This window comes from Bos javanicus, chromosome 26 (genome assembly GCF_032452875.1).
Source record: "Bos javanicus breed banteng chromosome 26, ARS-OSU_banteng_1.0, whole genome shotgun sequence".
NCBI classification, from domain to species: domain Eukaryota; kingdom Metazoa; phylum Chordata; class Mammalia; order Artiodactyla; family Bovidae; genus Bos; species Bos javanicus.
Window position 1 is genome coordinate 51,044,981 of NC_083893.1, and position 12,141 is coordinate 51,057,121.

The 12,141-nt window shown below is 59.3% G+C and overlaps 1 protein-coding gene across 1 annotated transcript; it reads right to left on the minus strand.

The window, feature by feature from the left end:
• Positions 1 to 38: 38 nt before the first annotated feature.
• On the minus strand, positions 39 to 11,486 carry CALY (calcyon neuron specific vesicular protein). The gene is made up of 6 exons (XM_061403963.1): positions 11,269 to 11,486; positions 3,258 to 3,400; positions 2,789 to 2,902; positions 2,009 to 2,122; positions 794 to 1,158; positions 39 to 374 (listed from the first exon to the last, which is right to left on the minus strand). The coding sequence occupies exons 2-5, from the start codon at positions 3,378 to 3,380 to the stop codon at positions 820 to 822; spliced, it is 690 nt and encodes a 229-aa protein (XP_061259947.1). The 5' UTR covers positions 3,381 to 3,400; positions 11,269 to 11,486; the 3' UTR covers positions 39 to 374; positions 794 to 819.
• Positions 11,487 to 12,141: the final 655 nt, after the last annotated feature.

A 12,141-nucleotide genomic window follows, 5' to 3' on the forward strand; every position in this document is an offset into this window, starting at 1 on the left:
TAAGTGAGGGAATATACAAAGGTTACTAGATTAATAAATGTTTTTAAGTCGAGCTTTAAAGCTTTTTTTTTCTAAAGAAAAGCCGGGGTAAAGGGGACACGAGGCGGGAGGGCGCCCAAATGGGGTGCGGTACACGAAGCAGGAGCGCGCCCGAATCGGTGGCGAAGGAGGGGGCAGGAAAAAGGCCGAGGACGGAGGATGCTCAGGGGAAACCAGGTGGAATCTTTACTCAGAGAAAAGCGACAGAGCTAACGGCTCACGCGGGGCAGGAGGGGCGGCAGCAAGAGGGAACTGCCAGCAGGGGCACGATCACAGGGATCACAGCGGGTGCGGCTTCGGGCGACGGCGGCCACAGGTGCGGGCGGCGTGGGGCGCTGCGGAGTCAGAGCGAGGAGTGATGAAGGCGCGCCGGGCAGGGCGGGCGCAAGAGCAGCCCATCGCCCACGTGCGGGCGGGGACCGCGAGGCTGAACTCCGCTCTCCCGCCTCCCGGCCACCCGACGCTGCGCCCCGCCCCGCCCACTCCCCCGTCCCCGCCCCGCCCCGCCCGCGCCCTGTCCCCGCCCCGCCCACATCCCCTCCCCCCGTCCCCGCCCCACCCCGCCCGCGCCCTGTCCCCGCCCCGCCCACATCCCCTCCCCCCGTCCCCGCCCCACCCCGCCCGCGCCCTGTCCCTGCTCCCGGCCCCAGCCCCGCACGCGGGTCGCCAGGGCGGAGAGCGTTCCTGGGTAAGCCTCTAGTAGACTGGGCCGGCGTCCCCCGGGGCCCCGGTCCCTGTCCGGGGGCACACCTACCCGGAGGGGCTGCGACTCAGAGGCCCTCACTGCGGGGCTGGAGGCGGCGTGCTCCCCGCCAACTTCTGCGCCGCCTCCTTCTCTTCCTGCAGCGAGGCGTCCCCGGGGGGCTTCCCGGAGGGCTTCCCGGTGGGCTTCCTGGAGGGCTCGGTGACCGCCGCCGCGGCCGCCGCGCGGGCTTGCGCCCTGGACGCCTTCCTGGGCCCCTCCTTGAAGGCGTGGTAGCTCGCGGACAGCCAGGGGGTCTCCGTGCCGTGCTTGCGGCCCACCGGGTAGGCGCCGATGGCCGCCAGGAGGCTGCGGTGGTGCTCGGGGTCCAGCTCGGTGTAGTACATCTCCAGGGTCAGCGGGGTGCAGATCTTGTGCTGCGGGAAGGGCGGGTCAGGGGCGCCGTGGGGGGCGGCGGGCGTTGGGAAGCGCCGCGCCCCTGGTCTCGGGAGGCCAGGTCGGCCGGGATGCGGGAGGCATGTTCCAGGGCCACCCGCGGGTGGGCGGTCACCTTCTGCTTTTGAGCAGTTCGATAATACTGGAGGCAGGGCCCCTAAATGCATTTATTTCTGCCCTAACTTCAAGTCACCAAGGGGCGGCCTCCGATTCAGAACTGAAGGCGCCACCTAGAGCCAGCGCCCCACAGAAGGCGGGTGGCTGACCTGCCCGCATCCTGCGGGTCCCCAGGGTGTCCCAGCGAGTGCGGGGCGTTAGCAGCCTGGTGAACCCCTGGACGTATAGTGAGGATTGGTGGCCACTGTGGGGTGCGTTTTCATCTTGGAAACCACGGGGAAAGGAGAAGGATTTAACTGCTGAAAACTTAAAGTCTCAGAAAAAATACACTGAAAATGATTTAAAAAAAAAAGTCATTTCCTTATGAGGAAAGCTGAGAGGAAAAGGAGGAAGGGGAGCCCCTTGCCAAGCGCAGGGAAAACTCTCACCACCGCCACCTCCTTCCTTAGGCTTCACTGTTTTGGATTACAGGGAGAGAAAACTTCTTGCTAAAACACCTTTTCTTTGAATTTTTCTAAAGGTAAAACTTGACTGTTCCTGGGAGGTGATGTTCCCAAAGAGCTAGGAACACCCGTTGCCCTCTTGTTGGCAGGGGGTGGGTACTCAGGGCAGCGGTGGGGAGGCCAGTCCTTCCCCTGGACTCCCCACGGGACCCTCCCTGGCATGGGGCTCCACAGCCCTTCCTAGCCCCGGTGCCCAGCGCACCGGCCTTACCCGAAGCAGGAAGCCGTCTGGGCAGCTGAACTGGTCGTACCAGATGGCCTTGTACATGATCAGGAGGCAGCCCATGAGCGCCATGGTGAAGGCGATCATCCGGCCCGTGGGCATCTGGGGGTGGACAGGTCGGAGGGAGAGGGGAGGGTGAGGCTGGGCTGGGGGCGGGGATGGGCAGTGACCTCTCAGAGAGGAGGACAAGGAGGGGCAGATCTGTCACTGAAACATGAAAGACTCCAGAGATCACTCATGAGTCTGAGCGAACGCCAGGAGATGGTAGAGGACAGAGGAGCCAGGCGGGCTCCAGTCCTCGGGGTCTCGAAGAGTCAGACACGACTTAGTGACTGAACAACAGAGTATAAAAGCTGTCAGTAATAAAGAGCTAGAAATGGAAGGGAAAACACATTTGCCAGATACACAGCAGGAAAAGTGACTCTGCATCGTATGTGGGAAACCCGGGAGTCACGGAGGAAGAGACACAGATGACCCACCGGGGATGGCCCAGGGCAGGAGCAGGCGGCACGTCTCAGGGCAGGAGCTCCGCTGAGGGCGGTGGCTCCCCCCGGCTTTACGGCAGTGGCCTCCCTGGCAGGAACCTGGTGCTGCCCAGGACTGACCCCACCTCTGATGGGGTGGTTCCCTGTCCAACTCCTGAGAGCAGGATGCTAACCAAGGAGCCCCGGCCCACCCACCCAGCCCCGAGTCTGGGTGCCCACAGCTGGCAGTGCCTGTCTGCCCCCGCCCCCCACCCTGATCCCCAGGGACAGGCCGGGTGCTTACCCTGCTGCGCACGTCCTCCGGGCCGCCGCTCAGCTTCTGGCCCTCCAGGTCGGAGAACTTTGTTGACAGGTCCCCGGAGGACAGCTGGTATTCCGTCTGCGTCTTAATGACCACCTGTGGGAAGGGACGATGCAGGGGGCCCTGAACTAGGAGGGCTGGGAGGGAGGGGGCCAGAGGTCAGCGGGCCTGCGGTGTGAGTGCTAGTGGCGGGGCTCTGGTGGCTACCAGCTGAGGCCAAAGAGATGCTGGAAGTCTGCTGAGGCTGAGGCAGCCCAGGACCTGGCCAGACCATGGAAAGAGCCCGTCCAAGGAAAGGGTGGTTCAGGGTGCTGGAGGAGCTGACTGGGTCACATGGCGGGCTCAGCCTGGCCCTTCCTCTGCTGGATGCACTGTCTTGGAGGAGGCCATTCGTAAAGCTGCCTGGCCCACCGTCCTTTGTTTCAAGGGCAGGCTGGGAAGGGCCCCTCACCTGGTCAGCAAACGATGGCTGGAGCTGGCTGACGTCCAGGGGGCTGATCAGAGGGACGCTGTCCATGGTACCCCCATCCCCAGAGCCTGTCTTCCCGGAGAAGCTGCAGTTCAGCTTCACCATGGTGGATGGCACTCCTTGTCCTGTCCAGAGGCATACACAGAGTCACTGGCCACCCAACAGATGCCCACATCAGCTGGACAGGTTAGCCCTGTCCAGAGGGCCCAGGTTAGCCCTGATGCTCCTCACACCAGAGCTGGGACAGGCCGTGGGCAACCAGGCCAACCTCCTCAGGACAAACCGGGTAAGTCCGGCCACAAGATTGTCGTCCCTTCCTGCCCACCTGACTCCCTCTGAGCCCCACAGCCATGCAGGTGATAATGCCTCTGACTGGTGACTGCCCAGACACGCACACCTCAGTCTTCCACTGGCTCACGGCTCCAGGAGACATTCTAAGAGTAGCAACCAACAGAAAGCAATCCCAGACAGAAGCCTGGTGAGTCAGGAGGCCAGACGTAGCAAATCAAAGTACAGGACACCAGGTCAGATCTGAATTTCAGATGAGCAGTGGATGCTTTTGCTTTTCGTAACATATCCATGTAATATGTAGTACAGGACACGCTTATACTAAAAAGTTATTCATTGTCTACCTGAAATTCAAATTTAACTGGGCGTCCTATATTTTGTCTGGCAACCCTACTGGAGATGCAGGAAGTAACGAAGAGCTCCAGAAAGAGGCTGCTGGTGAATAAACCCAAGCTCTGGCTTTACAGAGCATGGGAGTCACAGGGTGCATGGGAGTGGGCCATCTGGGGGGCTGGGACTCCCAAAAGGAGCAGGAATGGTGGGCGGAGAGGACAGGAGAGCAAAGCTCCCCTGGGGAGGTCAAGACAGTTCCACCTCTAGGCTGACCACTGAGAAAAGGACACAACAAGTGACTTCCAACTGAAAGAAGAGAAACACAAAACATACTCGGTCAATCAAAGGAGAAAGAAACGGTCCCAAGTCCATTAAAAATTAAATCTGTTGTTAAAATCTTCTGACAAACAACTCCAGGCCCAAGGAGCATCACCTCTGAATTATTCCAACCACTTAAGGAGGAAATAATGCAAATTTCCTATGAAACTCATCCAGAGGAAGCAAGGGCACCTACCCCAGCTTGTGAGGCCAACAACCTTGGTCTCAGCATTTGGGAAGGGCATGAGAGAGGAGAAGGCTGTGCCACCCGCCGATGCCAGTTACAAGGCCCCAGGTAAAATGCGAGCACAGGGGACCTAGTGAGACACACGAAGGCTGGGTGTGTTTTGGAATTTAGCATCTGAAAAGCAATCAGTAGTTTCACCACGTGAACAGAATAAAAAGGAAAATTCATCTGATCAATTTCAGTAGTAGCTGAAAACGTATTTGATAAGATTCAACATTTACTATTTTAAACCCTCTTCGAATCCCCTGTGGTCCAGTGGTTAGCGCTTTGTGCTCTCACTGCTGAGGACCTGGGTTCAATCCCTGGTCAGGAACTAAGATCCCTAAGATCCCACAAGCAGTGTGGAAAAAAGTCTATTAGCACACTACCGGGAGAAGAAACAGAGAAGGCAATGGCACTCCACTCTGGTACTCTTGCCTGGAAAATCTCATGGACGGAGGAGCCTGGTGGGCTGCAGTCCATGGGGTCACTAAGAGTTGGACACGACTGAGAGACTTCTCTTTCACTTTTCACTTTCATGCATTGGAGAAGGAAATGGCAACCCACTCCAGTGTTCTTGCCTGGAGAATCCCAGGGACTGGGGAGCCTGGTGGGCTGCCATCTATGGGATTGCACAGAGTCAGACATGACTGAAGCGACTTAGCAGCAGCAGTAGGGAGAAGAAAACTTCCTTAATCTGATCAAGATTATCCACAAAAACTCTACAGCACACCTTACTGAATGTGATCAGAGAAAGCTCTGCTTTTAAAATTGGGTTGGGGACTTCTCTGGACCACTGGTTGGGTCCAGTGGTTAAGATGCCATGCTTCCATGCAGGAGTTCAGCAAACTAAGTCAGGAAACTAAGCAGCCAAAAACAAAACAAAATAAACAAAAATTGGGAGGGAGATACAAGGCCCTTCATTATCAGTTGTATAAATCATGGGAGTAGAGGTCCTATCCAAACAGTAGGGTAGGAAAAAGAAAGAAGAGGTACAAGGCCTGGAGGAGATTAGGTAATACTCTCATTAGTCACAGAGAAAGCATCTTGTGTGCGTAGAAAATCCAAAAGAATCTGCAGGAAAGTTACACGGATTAAAAGTGAGTTAAGCAGAGTTGATGAGTTGAAGATATTCAGAAATCAATTCTGTTTTTATGTATCAGTGACAAAAAAATTAGAATATAACTTATTGAAAGATTCCATTAAATATTGGAAATAATCAGATGTTCAGGAGTAGGTCTAAGAAGGCATTAGAAGGACTTCCCTGTGGAAAAACAGAGGAAACCTTCATCAACACATTATGACTAGGACCAAATAACTCCTGAACTCCTTAAATGGGAAGGACATGGTCATGGATTTTGGAAGGTTCCATGTTTAAAAATGTCATTTCCCCCCAAAGTGTACAGAGTCAATAAATCCGAATCAAAAGCCCAAGATGAAATTTTGTGTGTGTGTGAATTCGACAAGCTTTGTGATTTTATACGGAAGGTAGAGGGACAAAGACACTCATGACAGCTTGGGAAAGACCAAGGGGGTCTGGTCTGCCAGGCGCCCAGCTCATCACACAGCCGTGTGGTGTCGCTGCATGGTACATGAAGGCCCGCGAACACACCCCACACAACGGGTCAGGAGGTGTCCCTGCAAAGCAAGGGCACAGCCACCTTTCAATAAACAGCATCCATGTGGCAAACAGTGGACCCAATCCCCACCTTGCAACCACAGAAAAGTCTACTCCAGGTGGAAAAGCCAAGATGGAAAAGCATCATGGAGATAATTCAGAATACCTGCCTGGTCTTAGGGAGGGCAAGTCCTCCAGTGTCAGAAATAAGCACTAACTACAAAAGGAAGTATCGATAATAGAACTGCATTGGAATTAAAAGCAGAGGATGAGATGGCTGGATGGCATCACCAACTCGATGGCCATGAGTCTGAGTAACTCCGGGAGTTGGTGATGGACAGGGAGGCCTGGCGTGCTGCAGTCCATGGGGTTGCAAAGAGTTGGACACGACTGAACTGAACTGAAGATTAAGAGCTGCTTATAACAAACTTATAGTTACCAAACTTGCTTATAGCAGGGGTAGGGGGAGATACATTAGGATTTGGGATTAACATATACACTGCTGCCAAGTCGCTTCAGTCGTGTCCGACTCCGTGCGACCCCATAGACGGCAGCCCACCAGGCTCCCCAGTCCCTGGGATTCTCCAGGCAAGAACACTGGAGTGGGTTGCCATTTCCTTCTCCAGTGCATGAAAGTGAAAAGTGAAAGTGAAGTTGCTCAGTCATGTCCAACTCTTAGCGACCCCATGGACTGCAGCCCACCAGGCTCCTCCATCCATGGGATTTTCCAGGCAAGAGTACTGGAGTGGGTTGCCATTGCCTTCTCCAACATATACACTACTATCTATAAACTTTGGCCACCTGATGCATAGAATTGACTCTTGGAAAATACCCTGATGCTGGGAAAGATTGAAGGTGGCAGGAGTAGGTGATGAAAGAGGATGAGATGGTTGGATGGCATCACCAACTCAATGGACATGAGATTGAGCAAGCTCCAGGAGTTGGTGATGGACATGGAAGCCTGGTGTGCTGCTGTCCATGGGGTCACCAAGAGTCAGACATGACTGAGCGACTGCACTGAACTGATACATAGACTAGGTAAACGACAAGGGGGCTGCCCTGGTGACTCAGTGGTAAAGAACCCGTTTGCAAGGATGCATGAGACGTGGGTTGGATCCCTGGGTTGGGAAGATTCCCCCAGAGGAGGGCACGGCAACCCACTCCAGTATTCTGGCCTGGAGAATCCCACGGACAGAGGAGCCTGGTAGGCTAAGTCCATAGGGTCTCAAAGGGTAGGGCAGAACTGAAGTGACTGAGCATGCACGCATGCAGACAACAAGGACCTACTGTATAGCACAGGGAACTCGACTCAGTGTCTTGTAATAACCTATAATGGAAAAGAATCCAAACAAGAATAGACGTGTGTGTCTAACCGAAGCACTGTGCTGTACACCTGAAACTAACACCGTGAATTAACTACAGTGAGCTTCTGCCCGTCAGAACACAGCCTTCAAGGGTTAGAGACCGAAACTGGGGCTAGGAGCAGATATCTGCAGCTCCTCAAAAGGGCAAAGGCTTGTTCGTCCAACGGCAGGATGAGTCCAAGTCCTTACTCTGGGCACATGTGAACGTGACCTGATTTTGGAAATAGGGTCTCTGCAGATCTAATCAAGTTCAGATGAGCTCATACTGGATTAGGGTGGACCCTGATCCAGTGACTGGTGTCCTTATAAGCAGGGGAAAATCTGCACACAGACACACAGGGAGGAGGCCATGTGAAGATGGAGGCAGCTATTGGAGGGAGGTGGCCACAAACCAAGAGACCCCTGGGGCTCCTGGGGGGCTGGATGAGACGGGGATCCAGGTCGCCTCCCCTGGAGCCTGGGAGGGAGCTCCGCCCCGCCAACACCTTGACATCCGCCTCCAGAGCTGTGAAAGCGTGAGTGAAGGTTGTGGTGACTTGTCACAGCAGCCCAAGGAAGCCAGTAAGCCTCAGACATCTAAAGTACAGACAGCGTCTCGACGTGGTCAAGAAACACAGGCAGCCCAAGAGAAAAACGGACAAAGGAGGATTTCAGAGGGCCCTGAACCCCGAGGCGGTGCTCTGCCGAGGGTGCTGGCTCTGCGCGGGGCACCCCGTAAACAGAGCGTTCATCCCTGCGATGGAGTGAAGGGAAGGAACCGTGCAACCGGCAGGAACAGCCCTGAATCACAGGAGAGCTTTGGCCAAAAGAAGCCAAGCACTAGGTAGGTCAGAAACAAGCAAACCACCGCCCTGTTCAGGAACCCTCCGCGCTCAGCCCGCTCCGGGCTCAGCAGAGCCCCAGGGGCTCTTTGGGGCCGGCGGGGTTTCCTGTCTTCGCGGGATGCTGGATGCCTGGGGCTCACTTGTGAACATTAGGCTGCACCTTTGTTTCACGTCCTCTTCTGAGTTCGTTGTATTTTACAACAGAAAAAGTTAAAAACAAACAAACCCGGGGGACAGCGGGCCAGCCACAGAGGCGCCCACACTGCGCCCTCATCTAGGACTGGGCCCCCGCCCTCCCGTAAAGCATGGACTGATGGCTGGCTGTCCCCTCCTCGCGAGGACCGAGTGGGGGTAAAGGGTACAACCAAGGGCCGCTGTCCACCCTGAACTCTGAGTGTGGCCCCCCCCACCACTGTGGGGGCGCATCCCACAAAGACTGCTCAGCCTCGGAACGCCCACACTTGTGTCCTGCGAGGCCCTTCTCGGGTAACGGGTAACGGCACTACCAGCGCCAGTGCCCCCGGGCGCAGGCGTCGGCTCTCACTCCGCGGCGCGGGCCTTGCTGTGGGCTCCCGTGCTGGCGGACCGGCGGGAATGAAGAGGCGAAGCCCCTGCTGGCGGCAGAGACAGACAGACCTGCAGGGTGGCGAGTGGGAGGCGCTGGACAGGGAGGCTCGGGCGGCCACTGTGGGGTGGGCGGGAAGCCCCCGGCCTGGGCTGGGAAAGGGGTCGCCCGGCCGTGGACTCCCCAGGCGCCCGAAGAGGAGGATTTTCTTAGGGTCTTGAAACGGGGCCCTTCCCTGAGCGCCTCGCCTGGGCGGTACAACCAGCAAAGCGCCCCCACTGCCATTCACCCAAGGCAGCGGGTGGGTACTCTTCTTGATGTGCGTCGAGGTCTGGCCGGGGCTGGCCTGCGGATGACGTGCGAGCACCTGGGCACCTGCCGCAGGGGGGCGGGTCATCCGTCCGTCATTCTCCACCAGGACAGCACTTATGTGACATCCACGCTCCAGGAAGCAGAGACGGCCAAGGAGCACCCAGTGCGAAGAGATGAGAAGCCCCGAGAGGGGCGGGGGGACAACCGGGGCCGGCGGGGGAGGGAGGTGCGAGGTGAGGACAGGGCGCCCAGGGCTTGAGGGGAGCGTGGCAGGGGCGGGAAGGACAGAATCCAGAGGGGCCGGACTGTGGGCCTGCACGAAGTAGATGCCTCGCCACTCTCACACCCAGCGCGCGGTTGAGGAACGCTGCGCGGAACGGCAGAGGTGCACCCGGATGCCTGCAGACCGCCGATCTCAGGTTGGTGGCCTCGCCCTCTGGGCAGGGGATGGCCGAGGTCTCCCCCTCGCCCCACCGGAGGCCCCTCCCCAGGGGAGATACGCCCCAGGGTTCCCTTTCAGCCAAACGTTAAGCCCCAACTCCTTTGATCAGCGTGACGTCATGTTACATCATCTGGCGTTTCCACGGCAACAGAGACAGGCAGGCCACGACACGTCTTCACGAAGAAAAGAAGCTTTGGGGACCCATGTACCTCTGCGCCTGGTCCCAGGCAGAATGCTGGGGTAGGGCTGGGCGGCACGTGGGAAGGCCGGGTCCCCAGCATTCCTTTCCCAGGCGGAATCACGTGGACCCTCTGGGCGGGCTGGCTGGGCGCGTTCACACGACAGACAGAGGTGTCTGTCCGGGGAGCGGGAGGGGTCTTCCCTCCGCTCCCACCCGCCCCGTCCCTCCACCTTGCGGTGTCACTGCGCTTTCTGCAGTGGATCAGCTGCTCCCCGCTCTCTGCAGTGCGCGTCTCCTCTGTGAGACGTGGGGAGCGGGCACAGGATGAGCAGAGAGGCCGGGATCGCGCTCCGACGGGTGGGTGGGTGGGAGCGCACAGACCCGGAGCTGCCAGCCCCCAGGCAGCTCGGCTGCAGGCCGCGTCACAGACTCGCTCACATGCGCCACTCTGGGATGCTGCGTCACCCGGAGGCGCGCGCCGGTGCGCACCGCGCGGGCACGAGAGTCCTGTGCGCACGGGGCGCGCGTGTGCCAGCGGAGCGTGGGGGCTGCGCGCTCTGCTGGAGCCCCGCGGAGCCCCCTGCCCGCCGCGGCCCCGGCCCAGGTGCTCTCCCGTCCGCTGGCCTGCAGGCGGGTGGTGGGCTCGGCCGCCCATTCAAGGGCTGGGGTCTGCGGGCGCCAGTCCAGCCCGAGGCCCGGGCGAGGCGGGGCGGGGAGCGGAGCCGGTCTGCACCGGGCTTCGGCGTCCCAAGTAGCCGCCACCTGTGGCCCCCGAGCCTGCGGCAGGTGGTTCAGAGAACTGCCCCTCGGCTTCTTGAACGCCGCCCGCCTGCCCGCAGCCTGCCTCACCACCGCCACCCCGTGCCGCTGCTGGAGGCTCTTCTCTGTGCCCCGGTGGGTCCGAAGCCCCTCCTGCGCCCCCCACCCCAGACCAAGCTGAACGGGCCCTGGAACCGGCGCCCCCTCCGCACCTCCGGACGCCGGCTCCCACTGGCTCTCTCAGACCCGCAGAGGTGGAGCTGGCTGGCGGGGAGGGGGCTGCAGTCACCAAGCGGTGGGGAGAGCTGATGTCCCAGCGGTCCAAGGTGCCCCCCTCTACTGAGGAATCCGGCAGCACGTCGGGTCTGTGCCGGGCACCCACGGCCCTTCCGAAAGTCCAGGCAGGGACCTGCCTCCCCCTCGGGGGGCTCCCGGATCCTCCCGGAAGCCTGACAACAACCTGCCCTGGGGTCAGCCGGGCCCCTAAGTGGAGGACCCCTGCTCGGCCAGCTGCTAGCGGGTCCGCCGCAGTGCCCCCTCCACCCGGCACATACACCTCGCACACTCACACTTAATATATCTGCGCACACGCACCTCGCACATCCATGCACACACAGTATACCTGCGACCCCTGCACACACATCATACTCCCCCCCCCCACGAACCACGCATACCTGCGCCACGCACTTGCACACCCCTGCACACACTTGGCTCCACACCCCCACCCCCAGACCCTGCTCCACAAGAAACGGAAAAGGCTCACAGGCGTCTCCAAGGGGCAGCTGCGCAGGATGCGGCGGCAGGACAAGGATGCGAAGGAAGGATGCGGTTCCAGACGCTTCTTCGCTGGGGCGGGGCGGGGGAGGGGCCTGGCCCCAGACCGAGGCTGCTGTTGCCCGGGAGACGCAGGCTGGGGGAGGGGGCGCCCCGGTCTGCAGCCGCCGGAACCCGCCCGCGCGTGCCCGTCAGAGCCTGCAGCGCGTCCCCAACCTGTCACAGACACACACCCACATCCAGCCGTGCACACACCTCACATAGGAACGCATATGCCTCACACACACATCACGCACACGCCGTTCACACACACTGCACACACATATACCTCACACACTCGCACTGCAGGCAGGGTGGGAGGTGGGGTGAGGGGGTGCAGACAGAGACCCTGGCCGGCCTCCCCCCACCTTCCCCCCCACCCCGGGACGTCAGGCATTCAGGCACCGCCTGGTGGCGGGTGCAGACTTGCCCTCTTGCCCGCTTTGGGCAGCTTGGCTCAGACACAGCTAGTTTGGGCCCCACCCGCCCAGAGGGTCTCCTCCTCAGGCCTCCGTGTCTGAAGTCCCTGGGCTGCGCTTTGCAGGACAAGCCTGTGGTCCTGGGTGGCCGCTGTGGCCCAGGGCCTGCACACGGCCGGCTGTGGAGGGGACGCACCGTCCGGTTGGCCGAGTGAGCAGGTGAGCAAGGGCTGTGGTCCCGGGGCCCCCAGCCAGGGCCCACACCAGGTCGGGCCCCACGCTCAGGCTCACAGCTGCTGAGCAACGATGGATGTCGCTGCTGTGTCAGCCATTCTGCTGTTGACAAGGGCCCCACGGTGTGTGCCCTGCTTTATCTGTGCAGTCTTTCTGGACTCTGGGACACA

Bases quoted from the DNA above. Each gene is read 5' to 3' on its own strand.
- CALY (XM_061403963.1), bottom strand. From the start codon at position 3,380: ATGGTGAAGCTGAACTGCAGCTTCTCCGGGAAGACAGGCTCTGGGGAT. The intron at 2,903-3,257 runs GTGAGGGGCCCT...CCCTTCCCACAG, and splicing joins AGCCATCGTTTGCTGACCAG to GTGGTCATTAAGACGCAGAC. The intron at 2,123-2,788 runs GTAAGCACCCGG...GTCCACCCCCAG, and splicing joins CGGAGGACGTGCGCAGCAGG to ATGCCCACGGGCCGGATGAT.